Consider the following 25,107-nt stretch of genomic DNA (forward strand, 5'->3'; position numbering starts at 1 on the left):
AGATTCGGGGCTGACAGTGCCCCAGCAACAACATAACCCACGGCTGAAGGTGGAATCACGCAGCCCCGCGAGGAATTGGGCTCCCTCCTCTCTGGTTTCGGGGTGCGTCACCAGAGAAACACCGCTGCCAAATCACTGCAGCTCAGCAGCTCCTGCATTGAGCATCTGCCCCCTGGTGGTCAGTGTGCATCATAGCGACCAGTTGGACACTCGGATACTTAGCATATTAGCCTTTTGTATACTGTATGTAGGTATTTCAAGTGTCTCACTTAAAGAAGGGTCCAGCAAATGTATTATTTCAGTTTTTCCAAGATGAGTCTAACGATATTTATCATCTCTGGTTCTAAAGGCAATATTTTATTCCCTTTCCTCCTAGGTTTTCCTGAGTGTGCAAACTTTGTACCTACCAAATGTAATGGTCTGTAACAGACAGAAGTCCGTCCTCTCTTTGGACTTGGCTGTGGAATGGTAAGTACTTTTTCAACTGGAGCATTGCAAACTGGGGTCTAGTCTATGATATCTTGAGTCGAATGCACCAGTGAACCAGCGCATTTGGTTCCAGGATAATTTTCAATGACTGAAAGCAGACCCTTTCACTTACCTTTTAGAAAACGTAGGTCTATGCTCTAGGATGAAGACTAAATATCGCATAACTTTTCTCTAGTTGCTATGTTAATGAAGCCTTTGTACATTACTCCTGTTTTTTGACCAAGTGTTTTGTTGTTGCCTTGAAGACTTTGCCTCAATTATAATCAGTTAGGCTTAGTTTTGTACATTTAAGACCAGAAGTAGGATTTCCCTGCTTAAACTCCCTTGTGTTTCACTTTTTCTAATTAGTAAGTCACCCTTCAACATTGCTGCCCGTCACCCAGTGTGCAGAGGACAGTTTCTCAGTTCTGCACAGCGTGGCTAAGAGCTAAGGTTTTGGAGTCTGTATCACGGTGTGCACCCTGGCTTTGCCTGTCAGTGGCTGTGTCATCTTGGACAAATTCCCTGACCTCAGCCTCCGCTTTTCCCTCTGGAGGGGGATGACAATAGAGGCTACTGCAAAGGATAATTGGTGCATACACAATGGCTTAGTACTGCACAGATGATAATACAGTGTGCTAATAAATAATAACGTATTAGTGGTACTTAGTAGAATACTGGGATGTAGTATACATTCAATAAACGATACAATGATGATTGATATTATTATTTCCATTCATCTTCCTTAAGCACATCCTTCCCAGAGAAATTGTACTGTGTTGGTCACCTTAAGTATAAAGCTCAGCAGCCTGCCTACCTTTAATGTCATGCAGAATGGATCCTCCGGTCAGCAAGAGACTGTTGTTGTCACAGGGACCCCAGTAGATGAGGGGCGATGGCAGCTGACAGCCTGAATGACAGCCGTGTCGTAGCTCCGCGGTGCCTCTGCCTGCCTGTGTCCTGGCCTCTCGGTGCCTCCCTCCGGGGAGAGAGCTAACACGCACCTCACTGGCTGTGAAGGAGTGGCTGTGTTATGCAGGAACGTGTAAACCTGACCAGAAGGTTCTGGACTACCTCCCTGGGTGCTTCCCCCCTCCCCTTAGCTTTCCCTAGAGCTGTCAGACTCCAGTGGAATGAGACTTCACAGAAGAGCCGTAGCCTCTGTCATTAGGTCTGATCTACTTACATATTGTCCGTGAAGAGGCTGGGCGCCACGACCGCAGATTGGAACCCGGAATTAAACAGTACCAGCGTCCAGCGCCATTGCCCTGCTGGCTCTCTAACCTTCCAATGACTCACATCAACAGAAGCAACCTTGCTTGTCATAGAATTATAGATACAGAGGCAGTAAAGCATCAAACAGACTGTCAAATTACAGGGGGAAGGTTAGGGAGAGGTGGGGGAGATAAGAGATCATATAAGCATATAAGCATAACCAATGGACGCAAAACTCTGGGGGGTGAGGGCATGTATGGGTGTGGGGTGGGGGGGAAATGGTAAGATATGTACACATATAATACCTTAATAAAAAAATTAAAAAAAGAAGAAAGTAGCATATGCATCATGACTGCCTTTTTTTTTTTCCCCAGCAATTTAATTTATTAGAACTTATTTTCCACATAGTTTACATGTACAAATTTATCCATGGTCAAGCTTATTTCTTCAGTTGCCATAATATTTATATAACCAAGATGATTATAATTGAGGGTCTGGTTAAATAAATTATGGTTCATCCATGAGTAGGAATATTAAGAGCCTTAAGAAATAATGAGGAATATTTTTATGCCTCAATAGGAATATATTAAGTGAAAGAAAGTAGAGAATACTGTCTATAGTACACTACTCTCTGGCTAAAAGCATATATACATTCATGAATACATAATTCTCTATTTTAATGTAATACATATTTTATCTATATATATTAGTACATCCCATATGTGTATATGGATATACATTTGCCTATATAATATACACATAAAGATATATAGAATACATTCAGGAAGTTGCAAAAACTGGTACACTGGTCCAACCTTATCTGTGGTTTTAATGATTTATTGACAAGTGCAGTTCAAAAACATTAGATGGAAAATTTCAGAAATAAACAATTCGTAAGTTTTAAATTGCACACCATTCTGAGTAGTGTGATAAAACCTCCCACCATCTCACTCTGTCCCTGGGACATCAATCAATCCTTTGTCCAGTGGATCCATGCTGCGTGTTCTTCACTCAGTAGCTGTCCATATCAGATAAATTATCAGAGGTAGAAAGACCACATTCACATTACTGCTATTGCTGTATATTGTTTCAATTATTCTATTTTACTATTAGTTATTGTTGTTAATCTCTTACTATGCCTAATTTATACATTAAACTTTATCATAGGTGTGTAAGTATGTAAAGGAAAAATCATAATATCTGTGGGGTTTGGTATGATTCACGGTTTTAGGCACCAGTAGGGGGTCTTGGAAGTTATTTTCAGTGGATGAGGGGAAAGTACTGTAACATGATTTTCTATGTGGAGGAAAATCAGGATGATGTGGGTAGGGGAAGGAAGGAAACTTCTCTGAATACTCTATTTTGAACCATGAAAATGAGAAATCTAGTCAAAATGGAAATAAATGTATTTCCTATTTTTTTTTTTTTGTCTTTTTGTGATAACTGTTTTCTCACTAGAATCACTATTTGGGCTGAAACATTTCTTCTTACATATTTTGGCAATTATGGTCATTTTTAAAGATCTGCTGAAATCTACAGGACTTCTCAGAAGAATGGAAACATGTGCACATGTGAAGACATACACATAGTTTTATTTTCAATTTTAGGGTAGCCATTGTTTTACTGTGTGTTTTGTTTTTTACACTCTTCTTTTTCTTTTTCTTTTTATTATTTTTTTTATTAAGGTATTATATGTGTACATATCTTACCATCGCCTCCCCCACCCCACTCCCATACATGCCTTCACCCCCCAGAGTTTTGCATCCATTGGTTATGCGTATATGCATGCATACAAGTCCTTCGGTTGATCTCTTATCTCCCCCACCTCTCCCTAATCTTCCTGCTGTAATTTGACAGACTGTTCGATGCTTTACTGCCTCTGTATCTATCTTTTTGTTCATCAGTTTATAATGTTCTTTATTATCCATTAATGAGTGAGATCATGTGGTATTTTTCTTTCATTGCTTGGCTTATTTCACTCAGCATAATGTTCTCCAATTCCATCCAGGTTGCTGCAAATGATGAGAATTCCTTCTTTTTTATGGCAGCATAGTATTCCATCGTGTAGATGTACCACAGTTTTCTGATCCAGTCATCTGCTGACGGGCACCTAGGCTGTTTCCAAATCTTAGCTATGGTGAATTGTGCTGCTCTGAACATAGGGGTGCATATATCCTTTCTGATTGGTGTTTCTAGTTTCTTCGGATATATTCCCAGGAGTGGGATTACTGGGTCAAATGGGAGTTCCATTTTCAGTTTTTTGAGGAAACTCCATACTGTTCTCCACAGTGGCTGCACCAGTCTGCATTCCCACCAGCAGTGCACGAGGGTTCCTTTTTCTCCGCATCCTCGCCAACACTTGTCGTTTGTTGATTTGTTGATGATAGCCATTCTGACAGGTGTGAGATGGTACTGCATTGTCATTTTGATTTGCATCTCTCGGATAATTAGTGACTTTGAGCATGTTTTCATGTGTCTTTTGGCCTTCCTTCTGTCTTCTTTCGAAAAGATTCTATTTAGGTCCACTGCCCATTTTTTTATTGGATCATTTATCTTCCTTTTATTAAGTTGCATAAGCTGCCTGTAGATGTTGGAGATTAAACCTTTATCAGTGATACCATTTGCAAATATGTTCTCCCATAGAGTGGGCTTTCTTGTTGTTTTGTTGATGGTTTCTTTTTGCTGTAAAAAAGCTTTTTATTTTGATGTAGTCCCATTTGTTAATTTTCTCTTTAGCTTCCATTGCCCTAGGGGCAATGTCAGTGAAAAAGTTCTTTTGGCATATGTCTGAGATTTTGTTGCCTGTGGATTCCTCTAGTATTTTTATGGTTTCCCGTCTTATGTTTAAGTCCTGTATCCATTTTGAGTTTATTTTTGTGTATGGCGTAAGTTGGTGATCTAGTTTCATTTTTTTGCATGTATCTGTCCAATTTTCCCAACACCATTTATTGAAAAGACTGTCTTGACTCCATTGTATGTTCATGCTTCCTTTGTCAAATATTAATTGAGCATAGTGGTTTGGGTCGATATCTGGGTTCTCTATTCTATTCCATTGATCTATATGTCTGTTCTTGTGCCAGTACCAGGCTGTTTTGAGAACAGTGGCTTTGTAATACAGCTTGAAATCTGGTATTGAGATCCCACCTACTTTATTCTTCTTTCTCAGGATTGCTGTGGCTATTCGGGGTCTTTTTTTATTCCAGATGAATTTTTGGAGAGTTCTTTCTAAGTCTGTGAAATATGCTATTGGTATTTTGATGGGGAGTGCATTGAATCTGTAGATTGCTTTTGGTAGTATGGACATTTTAATGATGTTGATTCTACCAATCCATGAACATGGTATGTTCTTCCATCTTTTTACGTCTTCCTCTATCTCTTTTTTCAGTGTCCTGTAGTTTTCCGTGTATAGGTCTTTTAACTCCTTAGTTAAGTTTATTCCTAGGTATGTTAGTTTTTTTTGGTGTGATGGTTAATGGGATTGCTTTTTTAGTCTCTCTTTCTGTAAGTTCACTATTGGTGTATAGAAATGCCATAGATTTCTTGGCGTTAATTTTGTATCCTGCTACATTGCCTAATTCATTTATTAAGGCTATTAGTTTTTTGATGGAGTCTATTGGGTTTTTTTATGTACAATATCATGTCATCTGCAAATAAGGACAGCTTTACTTCTTCTTTTCCAATTTGGATGCCTCTTATTTCTTCTTCTTGTCTAATTGCAATAGCTAATACTTCCAGTACTATGTCAAACAGGAGTGGTGAGAGTGGGCATCCCTGTCTTATTCCTGTTCTTAGGGGAAATGGTTTTAGTTTTTGCCCATTGAGTATGATGTTTGCTGTGGATTTAACATATATAGCTTTTATTATGTTGAGATATGATCCTTCTATTCCCACCTTGTTGAGAGTTTTTATCAAGAAAGGGTGTTGGATTTTGTAAAATGCTTTTTCTGCATCTATTGACATGACTATGTGATTTTTATCTCTCAATTTGTTTATGTGATGTATCACGATTATTGATTTGCGGATATTGTACCATCCTTGCATTCCTGGGATAAATCCTACTTGGTCATGGTGTATGATCTTTCTGATGTACTACTGGAGCCGATTTGCAAGAATTTTGTTGAGGATTTTGGCATCTATGTTCATGAGGGATATTGGCCTGTAATTCTCTTTCATTGTGTCGTCTTTGTCTGGTTTTGGTATTAGGGTGATGCTGGCTTCATAGAAGGAGCCTGGAAGTGTTCCTGCCTCTTGAATTTTTTGGAGTAGTCTGAGGAGGATAGGTTTTAGTTCTTCCTTGAATGTTTGGTAAAACTCTCCTGTGAAGCCCTCTGGCCCCGGGCTTTTGTTTGCTGGAAGCTTTTTGATGACTGCTTCAATTTCTTCCATAGTTACTGGCCTGTTGAGCTGTTTAGATTCTTCCTGATTGAGTTTTGGAAGGTTATACTTTTCTAGGAATGTGTCCATTTCCTCCAAGTTGTCCAGTTTGTTGGAATAGAGTTGTTCGTAGTATTTTGTAACAATCTTTTGTATTTCGGCAGGGTCTGTTGTTATTTCACCTCTTTCATTTCTGATTTTGTTTATTTGTGTCCTCTTTCTTTGCTTCTTGGTGAGCCTGGCAGGAGGTTCATCAATCTTGTTTATCCTTTCAAAGAACCAGCTCTTGGTTTTGTTGATCTTTTGTATTGTTTCTTTGGTCTCTATGTCGTTTATCTCCGCTCTGATCTTTATTATTTCCTTCCTTCTGCTTACACTGGGCTTTTATTGTTGCTCTCTCTCTAACTCTTTGAGTTGTTGGGTTAGGTAATTTATTACCATTGTTTCTTGTTTTTTTGCAGTAGGCTTGTAGAGCTATGAACTTCCCTCTCAGGACTGCTTTCGCTGTGTCCGATATATTTTGGATTGTTTTGTTTTCATTGTCATTTGTTGCCATGATGTTTTTTATTTCTTCCTTGATATCTCTAGTAACCCAGTCATTGTTTAATAGCATGCTGTTTAGTCTCCATGTGTTTGGTTTCTTTGGATTGTTTTTATTGTAGTTGATTTCCAGTTTTATGCCACTGTGATCTGAGAAGATACTTGATATGTTTTCTATCTTCTTGAATTTGGAGAGACTTTGCCTATGTCCTAACATATGGTCTATCTTTGAAAATGACCCATGTGCACTTAAGAAGAATGTATATTCTGTGGCTTTGGGGTGAAATGTTCTGAAGATATTAATTCCATCTGGTCTAGTGAGTCATTTAGGATTGATGTTTCTTTGCTGATTTTTTTGTTTAGAGGATTTGTCCAATGGTGATAGTGGGGTATTAAAGTCTCCTACTATGATTGTATTGCTGTCAATCTCTCCTTTGATATCTTCTAGGAGTTTTTTTTTATGTATTTTGGTGCTCCTGTATTGGGTGCATATATGTTTACCAGAGTTATTTCTTCTTGTTGGATTGCTCCCTTTAGTATTATGAAGTGGCCTTCATTATCTCTTGTTATGTCCTTCACTTTGAGATCTAATTTGTCAGATATAAGTATTGCTACCCCAGCTTTTTTTTCATTTCCATTCGCCTGGAAAACCTTTTTCAATCCCTCCACTCTCAGTCTGTATGCGTCTTTTTTTCTGAGGTGGGTTTCCTGTAGACAGCAGATATATGGGTTTTGTTTTCTTATCCACCCCGTTACCCTGTGTCTTTGATTGGGGCATTCAATCCATTTACATTTAAAGTTATTATTGATAGGTACTTATTTGTCGCCATTTTTATTCTTTACCTCTGTGTTCCTTCTTTGCTTCCTATTTCTTTGTTTTTACAGCAGACCCTTTAGCATTTCTTGCATTGCTGGTTTGGTGGTGATAAACTCCCTTAGTCCTTTTTTTTTCTGTGAAGCTCCTGATTTCACCTTCAATTTTGATTGATAGCCTTGCTGGGTACAGGATTCTTGCATTGAGACCCTTCCTTTGCATGACTTTGTATATTTCATTCCATTCCCTTCTGGCCTGATGAGTTTCTGTTGAGAAATCAGTTGCTAGTCTGATGGGGGTTCCTTTGTATGTAACTTTCTGTCTCTCTCTGGCCGCTTTAAGATTCTTACTTTGTCATTGGTGTTTGCCAATTTAATTATAATGTGCCTTGGCGTCGGTCTTTTGGGGTTCATTTTGCTTGGGACTCTGCGAGCTTCTTGGATTTGTGTGGGTTTTTTCTACCCCGTATCAGGGAAGTTTTCTGTCATTATTTCTTCAAACAGGTTTTCTATTCCTTGCTCAGTTTCCTTTCCTTCTGGCACCCCTATTATTCGGATGTTGTTTTGTTTCGTGTTGTCCCAAAGTTCCCTTAGGCTCTCCTCCCGCTTTCTAATCTTTTTTTCCTAGAAGCTGCTCTACTTGGGTATTTTTTTTCCATCTTGTCTTCTAGCTCACTTATGTGGTCCTCTGCTTATTCTAGTCTACTCTTGATGCTTTCTATTGAGTTCTTTACAGCAGCGATGTCATTTTTCATTTCTTCTTGGTTCTTCTTCATTTCCTCTTGGTTCTTACTCATATTGTCGAATTTGTCTTCCATTCTTTTCAGCCACCTTATGACAATTTCTCTGAATTCTTTCTCTGATAGGTTGCTGGCCTCTAATTCGTTTACTTCCTTTTCTGGTGATGCCTGCTTTTCTTGCCTATGTGGGCTGTTTCTTTGTCTCCCCATGGTCTCTCTTCTCCAGATGTCTGGTTATGTAGTTCTCTCTCTCCTGCATTGATTTAAAGGCACAAAATACAACACAACCAGGTACAACACACAAGGCACTGAACAGAATTGTATTCACGATATTAATAACCTCTAATAAAGGTGACCACCAGAGAAAGACAAATTAGGGGATAGGAGAGGAAGAGTAAAAAGAAAGAACAAAAAAAGGAGTGTGAAAATGAACTTGGGAAAAGGAAAAAAAAAGTAAGAGAGACAAGAATGAGACTAAGAGAGAAAAGGGGAACAAACTATATATATGGGGAGAAAACTCCAGTAGAACAACCACTAATCCCAGCAAATGCCAGCAACACGAACCTGGAGATTAATACAAACTATAAACAACAACTAATATCAAGCACAGCAAGGGAAAACAGAAGTAAAAAACAAACAAAAACAAAGCTAACAAAAAACAAACAAACAAAGAATAAGCAAAACAATCTCACAAAAAAGCATAAAAATCCGATCTAATCAACATTCAAGCAAACAACAACAAAGGGACAGAGAGAAAAACAATTTTTTTTTTTTTTTAGTTAAGATAGCGTAGAGAGAGGTGTGAATGGACTTGGAGCAGGGAATTGGAGATTAGATATATAAGTAGTGTGACATTTTAGCAGGGGGTAAACAGAAAGAATAGGGAAAATCTAAAGCCCAAAAGGGTTAATATAAACAGGAGACCAAAAGGGGAAAGGTTAGGAAGAGAGTTGATGGCATAAAGTTAGCGTGAGATAGGGTAAAACGATGCTAAAGGAAAGATGAAAATAGAATGTAGGACACTAATCCCAAAGTAAAACAAAGAGAAAATAAAATGACACTTAAAAAAAAAAAAGGTAAAATAGTAGTAATAATAATGCTGATTGAAAATAAAAATGTAATCATTAAAAAGGTGAAAATTGAGTGAGGAAAAAAGAAAAAAATTTAGTTTCTTAAGTAAAAGATGCAAAAAATGAAAATAAAAAATAAATTAAAATAAAATAAATAAAAATAAAATAAAATGTGCAGTAGTGACGGTCATTCACTTCCTCTATTGTTCTGTTTGGTACACCTGTTTCCCAGTCCGGACAGTATTGCAGTTCTGTGCGTTCCACTGCTCCTCCTGATTTTTAACGGGCAGTGTCTTAATTTCTCGTATTTACTTTTGCTTACACCAGAGACAATTTGTGATTCAGCCCCGGGGTGGCAGTGTTTCTGGATTGACTTCCAGGCCTCTCTAGGCTTCTTTCCCTGTCGCAACTCAATACCAGTTTGTTGAGGTGTGCACCTCAGAGCTGCCTCTCCGATGGTCACTCCCAGTTCTGATCCCCAGGTTCCAGAAAAACCACTTTCCCCTGCAGTCTCTCAGAGTATCCCCACCTGGGTTTTCCTATGTGTTGGGCTTAGTAATCAGAATCGGAAAAAGCCCAAGTGTGTGGAAAGTGGGTCTGCGTGCAAGACTAAGCAGCCTGCACTCCTTTGAAATTCTCAGTCTGACCCTCCACGTCAGATCAAAATGGGTTGCTTTTTAGAGATCCCTTCTGTTAGCAGCTCTGAGGACTCCCTTCCACATTCACGGATCACAGCAGCCCCAACAGCCAGGGATTTTTCTAGGCACAGACTTCCCTGGTCCTCCAGCTCCCGCAGCTCTAGCGTTTCTCTCTCCCGCCGCCGGGACGAGAAACCTCACCTTATCCCCAGCGAAATCTGACCTTTCCGTGGTGGAGTGAAGAGCTCCTTTGAATCTGTGTGTTTGCACCAATTGGGGACCGGTGTTCAGGGGGTCGCAGCTCATGACTGCCTTTTTATAAAAAGGAACTATAAGTGAATATAATAAAAAATAGGAAAGGATACTTACTAAGATGTAAAGTGATGATCTCCAGATGGTGGGACTAGGGTTAATTTTTAATTTCTTGCTTGCTTATTAACCTTTCTACAAGTGAGCATATACTAATTTTTTAAAAAATATTCTTTTGAAATGACTTTCCAGGGAAGAAAACTTGTTCATCTCCTAGCCTGTCCATTCCTTTTTTTTTTAAATGTTTTTTTTTTAATTTTTATATATTTTATTGATTTTTTACAGAGAGGAAGAGAGAGGGATAGAGAGTTAGAAACATCGATGAGAGAAACATCGATCAGCTGCCTCTTGCACCCCCCCCACTGGGGATGTGCCCGCAACCAAGGCACATGCCCTTGACAGGAATCGAACCCGGGACCCTTGAGTCCGCAGGCCGGCGCTCCATCCACTGAGCCAAACCGGTTTCGGCTCCATTCCTTTTTTTAAGGAAAGCTTCTCAGGAATCACAGGATCCAACTCAAGGTGTGCAGGGACGGCTGGAGCGCTGGCCCGCTGCGTCTCGGAGCAGAAGCCCCTGGGCAGGACTCAGCTTGCCGAGTGCACGTGCCTGTTCACTGGCCTTGCACCGGAGCCTTGCGCCCTCCTCCCCACCCTCTGGCTGCTCCTCCTGGTCCTTTCCTCCTCGGGACGCCTCTGCATGGTATGGACACATCACCGCTGTGTCAGAGAGCAGGAGGAGATTTAGCTAAAGTTCTTAGCCAACGCTACTTTGGCGTAGGTTTGTTTTATATTATGATAGTATCCTGACAAAATTGCTCATACATTAGCATATAGTGTCGTATTTAATCCATATTGAAAAATTGGGGTCTCTGTTTTCCCTCCTAGCTTGTAAACATTATGTTCTTATTTCTTATGAATCCTGGGATCCTAACTCTGGAGACAAGCAGGCCACAGAAATGAAAAAATGGTGGAAGTACGAGAAGGGGTTTACATGCACAGTTGAGGACTGATAGATACTACGTATCTACAACTACAGTCTAAGTATTTAACCAAGGCACCACTCGTAAACGACATCCAGCGAATGATTAGCATGTGATCCCACCACACTGTGCGTGGTGATTGCTCCGTTGTCATGTGCAGGCAATGTTCCCAGGTGCGCTAGGCCATGCCCCAGCCATGCATTTGTTCACTTGTGGTGACTGGTGAATGCGTGCAGTTACTAGACCTATTCAGTGTAAATTTAAAATTATAGTAACACAGCCTGGCCGGTTTGGCTCAGTGGATAGAGTGTCAGCCTGCGGACCAAAGGGTCCCAGGTTCAATTCTGGTCAAGGGCATATACCTTGGTTGCAGGCTCCTCCCCAGCCTGGGCGTGGGTCGGGGCTCATGCAGGAAGCAACCAATCAATGCTTCTCTCACATCGATGTTTCTCTCTGTCTTTCCCTCTCTCTTCCACTCTCCCTAAAAATCAATGGAAAAATACCCTCAGGTGAGGATTTAAAAAAAAATTACAGTAACACATATAGAAAACGTTTTATACATAATTTTAATTACACAAATGTGTCTACGTAAGTAAAAACAGGTTAATTGGCCTATTTTTTAACATACGCATTCTGAAAACCTCCTTTCCGCTTTAACGGACACCTCCTCGCCCAAATTAGTCCATTATATTGAGGCGTCTCTGTCACTCCATATGCTTCCCACAGCGGCGCCCGGCCGCACTCTCCCCGCAGTGCGCGAGGGCTCCCTTTCCCGCGTCCTCCCAGCACTGGCTCGCTGCCTTGTCGATGGAAGCCATTGTGAGGTGGTATCTCATCCTGGTCTTAATTTGCATCTCTCCGATTAATGACGTTGAGTACCTTGTCTGTTGACCATCTGTATGTTCTCTTTGGAGAAGTCTATTCCTGTCTTTTGCCCATTTTTAATTGGATTGTTTACTTTGGTGTTGAGTTTATAAGGTTTCTATGAGTTTTGGCTGCTAGCCCCTGGTCAGCTATGTCATTGGCACATATGTTCTCCCGTGGGGATGGTTTCCTGTGCCGGGTGAAAATCTTCAGTTTGATGCGGGCGTTCCTGCCGGAAGCGCAGCACACCTCCAGACCAGGCTGCTCAGCCCAAACCCGCTTTCCTGTGAATCTGTTGTCTGACCTCACCTCAGTGCTTGGGGTGATGATCCCGATCTCACAGGACCGCTGTGAAGGTGAGAGCATGCATTCACATACGTCGTATGAAGTATGGAGGTTAGAGAAGAGTCTGTTTATGTGGAAGAAAAGATACAAGAACATGCACAGGCTTGGAACAAAAACTGGGCAGACTGTATGGCAAGATTATCACAGTATTTCTCTCTGGTTATGAGACCGGCATTAGGTTTTACCCGTTTTCTGTGTGTAGCATCAATATAGTGCTTTTCTAATTAGAAAAAAATTCTGTGCAGAATTAACTGTCAAGTTTGGGCCTTTGAGGCAGTTTCACCCTTTCCATGTACCTTCTCAGGTCCCTGAGAGCCGGAGCCAGGAGCCCGAACGGAAGAGCTGGATTTGGGTTGGGACACTGCCCCCTGAAGCTCCTTGGAGAGGCAGGTTCCCAGGCTCAGCGGCAGCCTCCCTGCAGCCCGGAGAGCTCCGAAGCCAGCAGCGCTGCGGGCTCCTGTCCCGCTGGCCTCCGAGCGGTGGGAGCTGGGCACTGCGTACCTCTTGGGAATCTAGTCCTGGGGGACGCGAGTGCCTGCCTTTGGGTGTGGACAGGCCTGGGGTGGCGCCTCCTGAGCGAGTCACTTCACCTCGTGTGAGTCCATTTCCTCAGCTGTACGAAATGAGGAAGTCTTTACTCTCAAGGATTATTGTAAAAATGTAAAGATCGTTTGTGGAAGTTGACAGAATAGTGTGCTATATGAATTATTTTCCCTCTGAACCTCAGTTTCCTCACTTTTAAAATGGGACGTTAATACCTACTTCAAAACTTATGGAAAGCCCACCTTGTAAATGACATTATACTGAGGAGCCTCTCCCACGTGTGAGACCCCACAGCACGTGAGAGCTCCCTGTGTTCCCAGGACGAGTCTGGAAGTGACAAGGCAATTTCCTTCGGGATGGGTGGGACTGGAGGTCCCTCATGGGCCATCTCCAGAACTCTGCAGCAACGGGCAGGACACAGCCCTCTGGGGCCCTAGTCTGTACACACTCTTTCACGGACACTCCCGCCTTTTGGAAGCCAGGGCTGCCTCTGGCAAAACACACATTCCATTCCTCAGTGCATCTGTGCGCTTTCCCTCCCACACCAAGGCGGCTGCTGGAGAAGCAACACCTCTTTGGGGGGGGGGGGGGGCGGGGAGCAATTCCAAGGGCTTTTATACAACTCTTCTGGCCTCCTCACCATAGTGGGGTCGTTCAGGGCACTCGGCCATGGTCAGCGCCCTTTCCCTTTGCCCCCCTTTTGTAAGTAAGCTCTTCCCTATTATAAGGAATAACGAAGACTTGAAAAGTACAGACAAGTTAAAATCCCATCTAGTCCCACCAGAGTTGACTGTCACTATTTTACCATTTTCTGTCATAATTTTCCATCATTCAAAAGCAGAGTTAAGCCGAAAACGGTTTGGCTCAGTGGATAGAGCGTCGGCCTGCGGACTGAAGGGTCCCTGGTTCGATTCCGGTCAAGGGCATGCACCTTGGTTGCGGGCACATCCCCAGTGGGGGGTGTGCAGGAGGCAGCTGATCGATGTTTCTCTCTCATCGATGTTTCTAGCTCTCTATCCCTCTCCCTTCCTCTCTGTAAAAAATAAAATATATTAAAAAAAACACACACAAAAACAAAAGCAGAGTTAATAGCTGCCAATATTCCAGCTGAGGCGCGCCCATTGCTCAGCGTTCCCTGTTGCCACTGAAGTGGCTCCCAGGTGAGGCGGCCCCTCCCGTCCCCGCACCTGCCTCTGGCCCGTCCTGCACCGTGACAATTCCTAGCGGTGGATGACGGGTTAGAGGAGGAGCACTGAAGGGCTTTTGATCCCAGAAAAGTTTTTCATGGATTTGTTTCAAATATTTGTCAATTTGATAAGCCAAAAATGGTTTTCATTAGAGGCTTACCTTCTGGGTTTTTTGTACCCTTCAGATAGCTATCTACCATTTGTTCCAGAAGCTTTTTGGCTGTTTTCTTCAGTGAGTTATCAATACCCTTTGCCCATGTTTAGTGAAGTGCTTTTCCACACTGAGCTTTCAAGGTGTTATGGATTGTGTCTATTTGCCAATTGCAGAAATGTTTCCAATTTGTTTTTTTAAGTTTTAGAAGTTTGTTCTTTTATGATCTCTTCTTCCCTTATTTTGCTGAGAAAGTCTTGATAGAGATCAATTTAATATCCACTAGCAAGTATATGTATTTTTAATGGTTAAACTTACCATGGTATATCTTTATTCCTCCTGGAATTTATTTTGGCTGTGGTAACTTTCCCCCCAAATTTAGATTTTACCCAATTCCCTATCTTTACTTACCCACTAAAAGACAATGCCTTCTTTATTATGTAAGTCCATTATATAGTCTTATTATATAAGAGCCGGTGTCGTGTTTTTCTTGTCTTGTCGTACACTAGTTCCACATTATTCTGTAGCTTCATATTTTAATTCACTAGTAATTTCAGCAGCACCTCCCAAAATAAACACAGGCAGGGCCCACGGAGAGTCCCATCACCACGGGATGACAAACTACCTTTGGGCGCCTGGCCGCTGCCGGCCCTGCTGCCGTCCTCCACTAGGCCTTTCTCAAGTTAAACCCGGGCGAGGGCCATGGCTTTCAGAGGACGGGCATCCGCGGGAGTCAGAGCAAAGGAAGTGGAGGGCTGGCCTGGCTCCTGGCCTCTCCTTTCCCTTCCCAGGCAGACCGACCTTCCGGACCTAGAACTAGAGAATGGCTTCCAGAGCCCACCCGGGCCTTGCTGTGGTGGACTGAGGAAGGACGCGGCCAGTGCGCAGGCGGCTGACGGCCTCTCGCGCTGCGGCAGCAGGCCCGCCTCTCTTGCTGGAACAGCCCCGGCAGGTGCGCTCGCCTGATAACTCGCCTGATAACGTAGCACAAGCTGCTTGCCCTCACTGACCTGAAACTTGTGTGTCAGCAAAGCACTCTGAATAGCTCTGGGCTCTGCACAAGCACCAATCTTCACTTTGCTATTCCCCACACCTCACTCTGTAAGGCCTGGTGTGGGGGGGGCGGGAGGGGCGCAGAGGGGCTCGTGCAGAAGACAGGAGCCCAAGAATGGGGTAAGTACATGTTCTGGAGGTTTACTTTTCAAGTGAGGGGAAAACCGCCCTCTAGATTTCCTTCCAAACTCAACCTGGAGGAAAGAATTCCAGCGCACTGAGAAAACTTTTCCCCTCTTCTTGGCTGGAGAGGACACAGCATGTCTCCCGGGCCTTCCCACCAGGAAGGAAACAGAAAAGCACATCTCATCCCAGCGCTGCACTGAGATGCCGGCATGAGGCTGGCCATCTTTGGGGAGGCCAACAGGGCCTCCACGTGAGTGGCTGGCCGATCACTTCCCTGAACATAAACAGTAACCAGACAGAAAGCAAGGAAAGGAGGCCAAAGGTCATGAGTAGTCGACCCTCATCAGACTCCTATGTCAGAGCCAGATGGGGCCATCAGGAACCATGTTAGTCTAAGCCTTCCATCTCCCCCAAATTTGGCAGAGAGGGGAGTCGAGCTAGAAGAGGGGCGGGGGCCTGGGAAAGGGCATGTGTGCCATGCCTACCCCTTGCCTAGTCTCTGGACACTCACCGGACATCCTTTTGGAAACCTTAAACTTACACACCTTAGGTGCTTTGTACATACTTCGTAATCCTCACACTCTAATGGAAATGACAGTCTTCTGATTTTACAGGTGAGAAAAGGAAACCGATTTCACTCACCTGACAAAGGTGACCCAGCAGCGGCACCTGACAGCTCAATTTGTCTCCTTTGCCTTAATCACTGCCACCCTGAGGGCTGCCACCATTCGGCACAGAGCTCACACTTACTTCCTGTTCCTCATGGGAATCCACGCCATTGGCTGAGGTCACACTTACTTAGGGAGTGGCCCTGTGAGGGCTCGTTTGCTTTTGCCTAAAGTACTGGGACCCCAAAGGCAATTAAGCTTGGTGAGTGGGAGAGTCTGGGTCCTATCCTATCTGGACTTTCCAAAGCATAGGAACTGCTATCCAATATCATGTGGGAAGATTTACCACGGGGTAAATCTTGCCCAAGAATAAAGCCACTGTTTTTTATTGCCCCCTCCCCCCCCCCCCCGAATTGTCAAGTAAACAAATTTATTAAACGCAACAGCAGGTAACCTTCCAAATAAAAGACCATCAAAAGAAATAATTAGACAAAGACAAAAAATGTGTGTAACAAGTTAATAAAAATATTCAGTGGGCCATTTGGAGAGCATAACAGTGCAGAGAATACAAACAAAAGTATTGATTTCAGTCAACAAGTTTGTACAACCTTAGAAACACTGATCACAAACCAAGAGGAATCCACAAAGGTGGAGGGTCACGTGAGTAGTGGACTCATCACCTCAGCGGGTAAGGCAGGGTGTCTGTAAGACCAACTCACCCAAGCCCCCTTTGCCTACTGCTTCAAATCCCCCTGTGAAACCTAGAATCATTCATTAGTGCAACGGGCATGAGCAACTAATCCCAGACTCTGGGCTGGGGCCAGGTCAGAGGGAAGACACTTCTCCCAGAATAAATGTGTGCTGGGGCCCAGCAGCTGATCGGCTTCCTTTGGCAATTCCAAGACCTGTGCTGGCCGTGGGGAGGGAGCGGCGGGGAGGGAGCGGGCAGGGGAAGCGGGCAGTGCGAGCAGGCTGAGCCTCCGAGAGGAGCGGAGCGGAGGAGGTGATGCCCAGCACCTGATGGCCGCTCAGAGCCATCGGATCCATCTTGGTTGCTGAACCAGAGCTCAAGCATCTGTTCTGTCCCTCAATAAGGAAAACACCGCCACAGCCTCACTGACATGCAGGCCAGGCCAGGTTACTCTAAATAAATGCCACAATTACAGCTTCCCAACTGCAGGGAGGGTGGGAACCCCTCAGTACCATGCAGGGAAACAGACTGGAGTAAGCGGTCCATTTCACATGTCCTCAAATGCGTCCCAAGGAACACTTGACAGATCAGTATGTGATGACTTGCAAGAGTCCTCTCAGCTGGCGTCCGTTACCAAGACGGTTAAGTCCTCACTAGCCAGAGACCAGGAGAGTGGAAACGCAGGCAGCTGACAAAGCCAGCCTGGCAGCACCCCTCCAGCCTCGCCGTGCACTTGTGTGCCTGGGTCTCCTCCTGGGCCGCACCGCACTGAAGACGCTCCTGTAGCACACATACTGGCTAAAGGCAGATCTGCTTTAGCTTTTAAGCTTTTACACCCAAGTCCTTATCCCTGTGACGTCCCACCTCTGTCTAACACGATGTGGCCTCGGCTAATATATGAGGCCACCTGAGCGGTGGAGTCCCACACTCTGCGGGCTCCAGCCCCTGGGCGGCCAGTACTGTTTCAAAGACCAATTAATACTGTGTGGCTTAACCCTGTTAATATTAAAAACTATGCCTTGTACATTTTCAACTGACTTCCCCAGGCCTGGGAGCTTGGTTGAAATTTGGATCTTCACTCAGCTCTAGATTTTTCTTACCAAGATTCAGTATGGAGTCTTGGAACCCACTCATACAAGTGGGTCCATGCAGCACGGATGAGGGGCACTGCTGAGGCAGCCCGCTGACGCCCAGCAGTGCCATTGCTGGAGGTGGGCTAACCGTGTGTTCACATCTGCAGGGATGGGGAAAGCAACTCAATGAAGCAACACCACCCCATCCAGCTTTCTGATCGCCCGCTGTGAGACAAGCTCACACACCATTCGCCAAAACCAGCGCATTTGCCAACACAGTAACTGAGTTTGTCGTCACCCTCAGATATTGGCCTATTTTCAAAATGGCATCCGCATCCTGCCCTCCACACCCCGTGCTGGCGGAGGGAAGGGTGCCCTGGCTTGGCTGAGGGGCCTGCATTTGGCCTCTTCCACATCATTCCTGCTAAGTCGCAAACCTATTTCTAGGGTCAGAGAAAGGGGTTTCCTTTCCCAGAAGCATAACAAAGCCCTGCACGCCCTCCGTGGGTCCCTCCGCAGCAAGCCTGCGTCCTGTGGGCACGAGGGTCCAGCGCCGGCCGAGCCGCCACCCAACTTCGGTCAGGGACGCCAACTCGCAAGTCCCTCCCTGACTGCGCCCTTTTCTGGTCCTCATTTGCATTTTTGTAATAATTATCATTGAAAATATAATTGAAAACTTGTAAAAATGGTTCTTGTGTGGGCCCAGGAAGATGAACAATTAAAAACAAAACCCGCTCACTCGAGTCCACCTAACGCAGGGGACGCCTTCTTGTAGGCTGGGGAGGGGGGCAGTCCTCCGGGTCCTCAGGACCTGGGGCTCCCGCTCCTGTGCACTGGCTAGGGGCACCTGCCCTCCCCTCCCCAATTCAGAATTGGGAAAACCAGGAGGCTGCAGACAGTTGGATGAGAAGGTGGTCTCCCTAAGAACTCAGTTTGGGCATGCTGACTACAGCTGAACCCACAGAACCAGCTGGGGTCCCTAGAAACTATACAAGGATCTTGTGTCAGGCTAAGTGAAGGCAGACAGACACCGGGCCTGAGACCCCACCCTCGCCAGCTTCCCAGCGGTATTGCTGATGGCTGTGGCTGACGTTCAAGTTCCCCATCCACCCTCGAGAGGCAACGAACAGCAAACTCCAATGACATTCCCTGTCAATGTCAATTTCAGGAAAACATCGACGGCAGAAACTCCTCAGATAACCGTCTGTCAAGACGGGAGTCTGAATCCCTGAGGCGAGTCAAGGACCTGGGAAGCAGCACTTGCTGCCAGGCTGAGACACTGCCTGGAGGGAGACGAGGCGGCCAGGGAGAAACGCCCACGCTCCACGGACAAACTCGTCACCTCAAAAATGTAAGTGTTTTATACGTTTATTTAAAAGATTCCCTTTTCCACCTGTTCCCAAGTTCCTGCCCACCCTTCCAGCACAGGCTCGGGGACATGGCCGAGGGGAAAGGACAAGCCCTCCACTGAAGAGGTAGGACAGTCAGCTCCTGGGCAGCGCGTCCAAGGCTGGCCCCCGGGAGTGAGCGCGGCGTCTGGGGAACTGGGCCTCCCTCTTGTGAGGAAAGAGCTGAGAAAATTCATCTTCTCTTTAGTGAGAATGGTCCACACTCAGATTCAGAAGCCTCCATCCTGGTGTTCCCTGGCCCTCCTCTCCCTCCTCTCAGGCCAGTTTTAGCAGGCAAACGGGAATATAGACACATATATGTGTACATATATATTTTAGATAGGTAAAACACATACATATCTTATATATGTACATATACATATTTGGGGAGGGGAAGAAGAGGGCAATGTAAACCTAAACAGTCATCACGTCACCCCAATGAGCCTGACATCAACACAGATAATAAATAACGCCCGGGGTGAGCGACGACACGGCGCAGCAGAAGGCAAGGGCACACGTCTACTGTTAAATACACGCTACGTCTGGCAGAGGTCGGGCCAGCCCCAGGCTTCTGCACTTGCCAGACAGTGAGCTGATGATACTCAACGTTTTTAAGGAAGCATCAAGCAGAGCTCCATGCCACAGCTTTCCTTCGAGTCCGGCGGCTGGCAGGCAGTTTCCGACCACCAGGAACAGAAACTTTGGCTCCAAGGCAAATGAACAAAGAAAAAAAAGGTATTTCCACTCACAACATGAAAAGACAGAAAATGTCATCAAAGAAGAACACCCATCCAAGACCGCTTCCAGCCAGCGGAGGCAGCGCTGCTGTCTCTGGCCGTGGCTGCGGGCTGCTCCAGAACACCGCCCCCTGCCTGGCCCCGGCCGGGCTGGGGGACAGAGGGGTGAGCAAGTGCGGGAGCGCGGGCTCGGGTAAGTGAGCTGGGCGGGCTGTCACCAGAGGACACACTTGGCGGCCCGGCTCTCCAAGGCTTTAACTCACAGGGAATTAATGCAACGTGGTTAACAGTTAACACTGCTAGTCAACTCCGTGTCAATCTTTAAAAGTCATCACAACCGCAATCCAACCATGTAAACAGCACCACACACAGCACAGACCTGCCCTGAAACAGGGTGCACAGCAGACCTGGCACTGGTGTCTAACGTCAGCTCAGCGGACCGCCGCCCCCCAGGCGCCCTCCCCCACAAACAATCTATTTGTGCAACAAGTGGCAGGCTTATTCTGTCTGAAGGCTTAAAGAAAAGATACATAACATGTAGCCAGGTTCAAATATTTTGGGGGACCCCCCAAAAAAAGGAAATAACCAAAATAACCAAAAAGTGAAGAAAGTGCCTAAAACATGATACAGCATTTTAGAGCCCTTTCAGATACAAGGCAGAGAAAGGTGTAAAGTAGAAAATATCCGGATCTTCGGTAATTTCCAGAAAGGTCCATTCCTCGGCTGGCTCCAGGGCAGCGCCGCCCCGGGACAGAGCACTAAGTCTGCTCCTGGGGACACAAGCCCGGGGGCCCCGAGCTGCGCGCCCCGGCCCCGGCCCCGCCCCTCTCCCTCCGCTCCATCTCCCACTCCACAAAGGTGTCGAAGAGACTGGGCCAGGCTTCGTCTTCGCTGTAGTTGCTGAGGTCGGGGCCGATCACCTGAGTGAAGTTAAGGAACATGTTCCAAGTGTCCCGGGAGATGCCCTTGACCCCCGAAGGGTTCTCTGTTAGGAAGTGTAGCCACTGGTCCAACACGGGCGGGTTGTTCTGGGTAAAGACTAGCTTCCACAGGGCAATGGCTATTTCCCGATGCAGTGACCGCTGCCCTTCTTCAGAGTCCAGGCCAAACTGAAATGTAAACCGGTACAGATCCTTGAATTTGTCCTCTTGTTTGGCTTCGGTCAAGAGGCTGGGGAACCGTGCACAGATCCCATCAATGCTGTCTGCACTTATTGCTTTGCAGCCATCAAAAAACTCCTTCCTGCAACAGGAAGGAGGGGCACAGTTAGTCACTGTAAACGAGAATCATTTCCTGTGAGGCAACAGCGTGGAGATAGCACCATGCAGCTGGGGGCTGGGGGGATTCGCCTCCTCCACCTCGGAAGCGCTGAGACTACCACGTCACTCTTCCAGGTGGGTGAGGACAAGTTAGTGTGCCAACCGCTTCCAACAGTGCCTGCCTATCCGTTCACTCATTCATCTTCCCGAAGCCCAATGCCCGCTCCAGGCCCTGCTCCCCACTCTCCGCCGCGGGGCCCTCCTGCTCTCCTGACTCTCTGTGGGCTGTTTCTGGAATATTCTTGGTGACTGCCAAGGGACCAAAGATTCGGGATGAACCTGGGTAACTCCCACCAGTGATCAAAATTTCCTCTTATTAAGAAACAAAAATTGTGTATGTATTCCGTATAACACCTTCAGCTCACAATATGGACCACACTGATCACCATCTCAGAGACTGCTGCATGCACTAAAGAGAAAAGGCCTCTGAGGTCTGCTGGGTAATCTACCCCAGGGCCAGAAATTACAGGAGGAGTTCTCAAAGCAAATTCTTATCCACCCCCAGCACCTTGCAAACCACACCTGGGGGTAATCCTGCCATGCCCTCCCCCCAAACACCCTCCATGGAGATGTATGGCCACGAGGTGCCAACTACAGCTTGCTCCCGGGCAGGTAGGCACTGCTGGAGGGCGAGGAGGGGCTACTTGCCTCATGCAGTGACAGGCACATCCAAGAGGCACTCCCAGTGCCTGGCACGCCAGGTGCAGAGCAGTAGAGAGGGAGGAAGGGAGCGGATGACAAGAGGGAGCGGAGGGTCTGCAGCAGCAGGAGGCTGGGCTGCGACGTGGCAACAGGGCTCAGCATGGATTATGCCCTGTTGAACTTTAGTCAAGGAGGGTCAGTGCCCAGTTATTGAGAACTCTGACAGAGAAAGACCCAAACTCCATGAAGCCAGCCCAGGCTGCCCTAACGGACCACTGCCCAGGTGCGCTCCCCCCCTGCTCGCCCGGAGCAGTGCGGGGACTAACCTGGTGAACTTGCACATGGTAGCAGCCTGGAACTTCCAAGCCAAGAGCAGCACGCGAAATTCCGTGGGGTCAACACAGAGGTCATTGCAAAAGCGCTCCATGCCTTCCTCCAAAATTGCATCCTCCCGCTCGTCCTTGTAGCGCCTGAACAGTTCCTCCAACCTCTGCAAGGAAGACTCCTCGGCACAGGACTTGGGCTCCCTCCCAGCATCTCCCGAGGACGTGGGCAGCTGGCAGGCCTCCGTGGCAGCCTCTGCCTTCTTGGTCCCATTGACGAGGATATCCCCACCTGGCTTGCCACAGGCCGGCGGCTGTTCCTCGCGGTGGCCTGCACCTCGCCTGTTGTGTGACTTGCTGCTGGGGTCACGGTCTCCATTCTTGCTGCCCAGGGTTGATGAGGGATTCTTGCACTTGGTGACACACTGGCCCATGGTACTGGTGGCCTGGCCTCTAGAGTGGTCCCCTCTGGATCAGAAGCCCTCGCTGCCACCGGCCCTTGAATCTCAACATGCCATCAGCCAGAGGAGCCAGCCAACCTGGGAAGAAACGAGAGACACTCACCACTGGATAGAGACAGGACATGGACTGGACTGCACATGAGCCACCACGAACCAGGAGAGAGACTCCAAGTTCATCACCACCTCCCTTGTAAGCCAGCTCTATACCTTCACCTTGGAAATGCAGTGGCTAGAGCACATATGGAGAACCAATAGAGAAAATTCCTAACATTCGTCTAGCAACATTGTTTACCAAGAAGAGGTGCTTCATGTGCAGAATGCATCCAGGAAATCTACAGTTGGCCAGAAATATTCCAAAGGAAATGCGTCTTGCCCATTGGCCATCATTTAAGAGAGTTATCTGGACTCAAGTGAAGCCAGAAGGGGCACATAAAAGGTCCATCTTCTGGTCTCTAATGTCAAAACCCTCCGATTTCCTTTTCAAGTAGGGAGAAGGGGTGGCCACACCCACACTCCTACAGTCTCACAGGGGCCTAAAGGCGAGGTGAAGGGTGTTCACTGTTAAGACTGTAAGCAGAGTCCTAGCCAAACAGCAAAATAAAATGTGTGTCTGGTCTCTTCAGCGTTCTTTCCGAGACTCCCCTGCGGGGCACGTGAAACGTCCTTTCTCCCGCCTTAGTCCACTTGAGGTCCCCAGGCCCCGCCTCAGGTCCTCTGCCAGGTAGTATGGAGGGAGAGTGGAGCCACATTCACTAAATGTGAATGCTGGTAGGCTGCAGGCTTGGGCCTCCAAGAGGCTGTCTCCACCTTAAAGGAGGGCAGATTTACCCAAATCCAATCTCTAAATGGGAGGATAGTTGCTACATGAAAGAGAGAAGTCTGCATGGAAATATAACAAACTCACCATGGTAGTTTATTACCTATACTAGATGCCCGTTGCACGAAGATTTGTGCAAGAATAGGCCTTCCTTCCCCTGGCTGCCAGCACCGATTTTCCTCTGGCACCCGGGACCCAGGCCTTTGCTCTGGCCACAGCGAGGCTTGGCTTCTCCACTCCGGCTGTAGCGGAGAAGCCAAACCTCTTCAGTCTTCAGTCATCTTCAGTCTTCAATCTTCACTCTGCACCTGTGTATGCAAATTAACCATCCATCTTTGTTGGGTTAATTTGCATACTCACTCCTGATTGGCTGGTGGGCATCATGGAGGTATGGTCAATTTGCATATCTCTCTTTTATTAGTGTAGATAAGAGGCCAGATGCACGAAATTTGTGCAAGGGTCTTGGCCCTGGCCACCGCCCACGGCCGCGGCCAGGGGCCTCTGCCTTGGTCCCTGATAATTAAAAAGGTGTTTTTATAAAGAATTGCTAGAAATTTCTGGGCCAGGAGTGAGGTGATTTCTCTGAAGACCTTGTCTACTCAGGACTCTTACTTTCAACTAGTCCACTAGAAGATCCATCTATAATTTAGTACAGGTCCCCGACTTATGAGGGTGCAAAGCAATATGTATAACAAATGACATGAGATAACACTTAGTTATAAAACAGGCTTGTGTTAGATGATTCTGTGGACTACTGGAAGTGTTCTGAGCACGTTCAAGGCAGGTCAGGCTAAGCTACGGTGCTCGGTAGGTTAGGTGAATTAAATGCATTTAGACATGGTATTTTCAACGTGCAAAGAGTTTATCGGGACATAACCCATGGTAAGTGCAAGAGCATCTGTCCTCAGAAAATGTTACCACCTGCTACACTAGCCGCGAGCCAGACTCTAGTGGGGAGGCGGGCCAGCCAGGTCAGTGCCCTGCCTCCCGCTCTAGGAAGCTTTCATGGACCTCCAGGATCCACATTCAAGCTCTCAGGAGAGTGCAGTGGGCAGAGGTGCTTTTCACAGCGGCTGGAGCTGTGAGCCGTACAGAAAGAACTGTAGCTTCCTCCAAATAGTGTCGGGATAACTCGGTTATCTTCACAAGGAATTCTAAGGGCATCAGGATGTGCATGTTTAAAATGGAGACCAGAGTCATTCCTGTAGTTACTGGGGACTCCATGTCAGGGTGTGTCCCATTCTCCGCCCTCCAAGAGAACAGAGGAACAGAGACATGTCTACACGTGCCCTTCAAAGCCTCCCAGTTTCCCCAGCTTCAAAATCACACAGAAAGCACAGTAAGGGCTTACTGTGGAAAATGACAGACCCGCCTAAGTGTTTTTAAGTCTTTTCACGCTTTAATAGTAGTATAGCTACAAAGACATAAGCCCAGCCTATTAAAATTTTAAAAGGGAAAGGGCTAATTCTTGGAAGACCTGCATTCAAGAGAAGCAACTGTTCAAGCTGAATTATCTCCAAACAAGCAGGACTATGCCATGAGGAGAGTCTGATGTCCAGATTGTTCCTAAAGGCTAAAGCGCTGACAGAAACAAAAGGCCCACACTCCCCCCACACGCTCACAGCCTGCCAG

General features: G+C 46.2%; 1 protein-coding gene and 1 long non-coding RNA gene across 7 annotated transcripts in view; one reads left to right on the top strand and one right to left on the bottom strand.

Moving 5' to 3' along the window:
- Nucleotides 1-13,058, top strand: part of LOC114229101 (uncharacterized) — a 31,144-nt gene extending 18,086 nt beyond the window's left edge. For all 3 annotated transcript variants that reach the window (XR_003615185.2, XR_008555736.1, XR_008555735.1), the window contains exons 3-4: nt 377-468; nt 12,661-13,058. This is a non-coding gene — a long non-coding RNA (uncharacterized LOC114229101). The remainder of the gene's footprint in view (nt 1-376; nt 469-12,660) is intronic.
- A 6,082-nt stretch (nt 13,059-19,140) lies between these two features.
- The window catches only part of DCUN1D3 (defective in cullin neddylation 1 domain containing 3), a 34,371-nt gene continuing 28,404 nt past the window's right edge, over nt 19,141-25,107 (bottom strand). For all 4 annotated transcript variants that reach the window (XM_054714381.1, XM_008159912.3, XM_028136835.2 and 1 more), the window contains 2 exons: nt 22,201-22,736; nt 19,141-21,155 (listed from right to left, as the gene is read on the bottom strand). In XM_054714381.1, the coding sequence (XP_054570356.1) occupies nt 20,672-21,155; nt 22,201-22,631 (915 nt within the window). In that variant the 5' untranslated portion in view covers nt 22,632-22,736 and the 3' untranslated portion in view covers nt 19,141-20,671. The remainder of the gene's footprint in view (nt 21,156-22,200; nt 22,737-25,107) is intronic.

This window comes from Eptesicus fuscus, chromosome 4, assembly GCF_027574615.1.
Source record: "Eptesicus fuscus isolate TK198812 chromosome 4, DD_ASM_mEF_20220401, whole genome shotgun sequence".
NCBI classification, from domain to species: domain Eukaryota; kingdom Metazoa; phylum Chordata; class Mammalia; order Chiroptera; family Vespertilionidae; genus Eptesicus; species Eptesicus fuscus.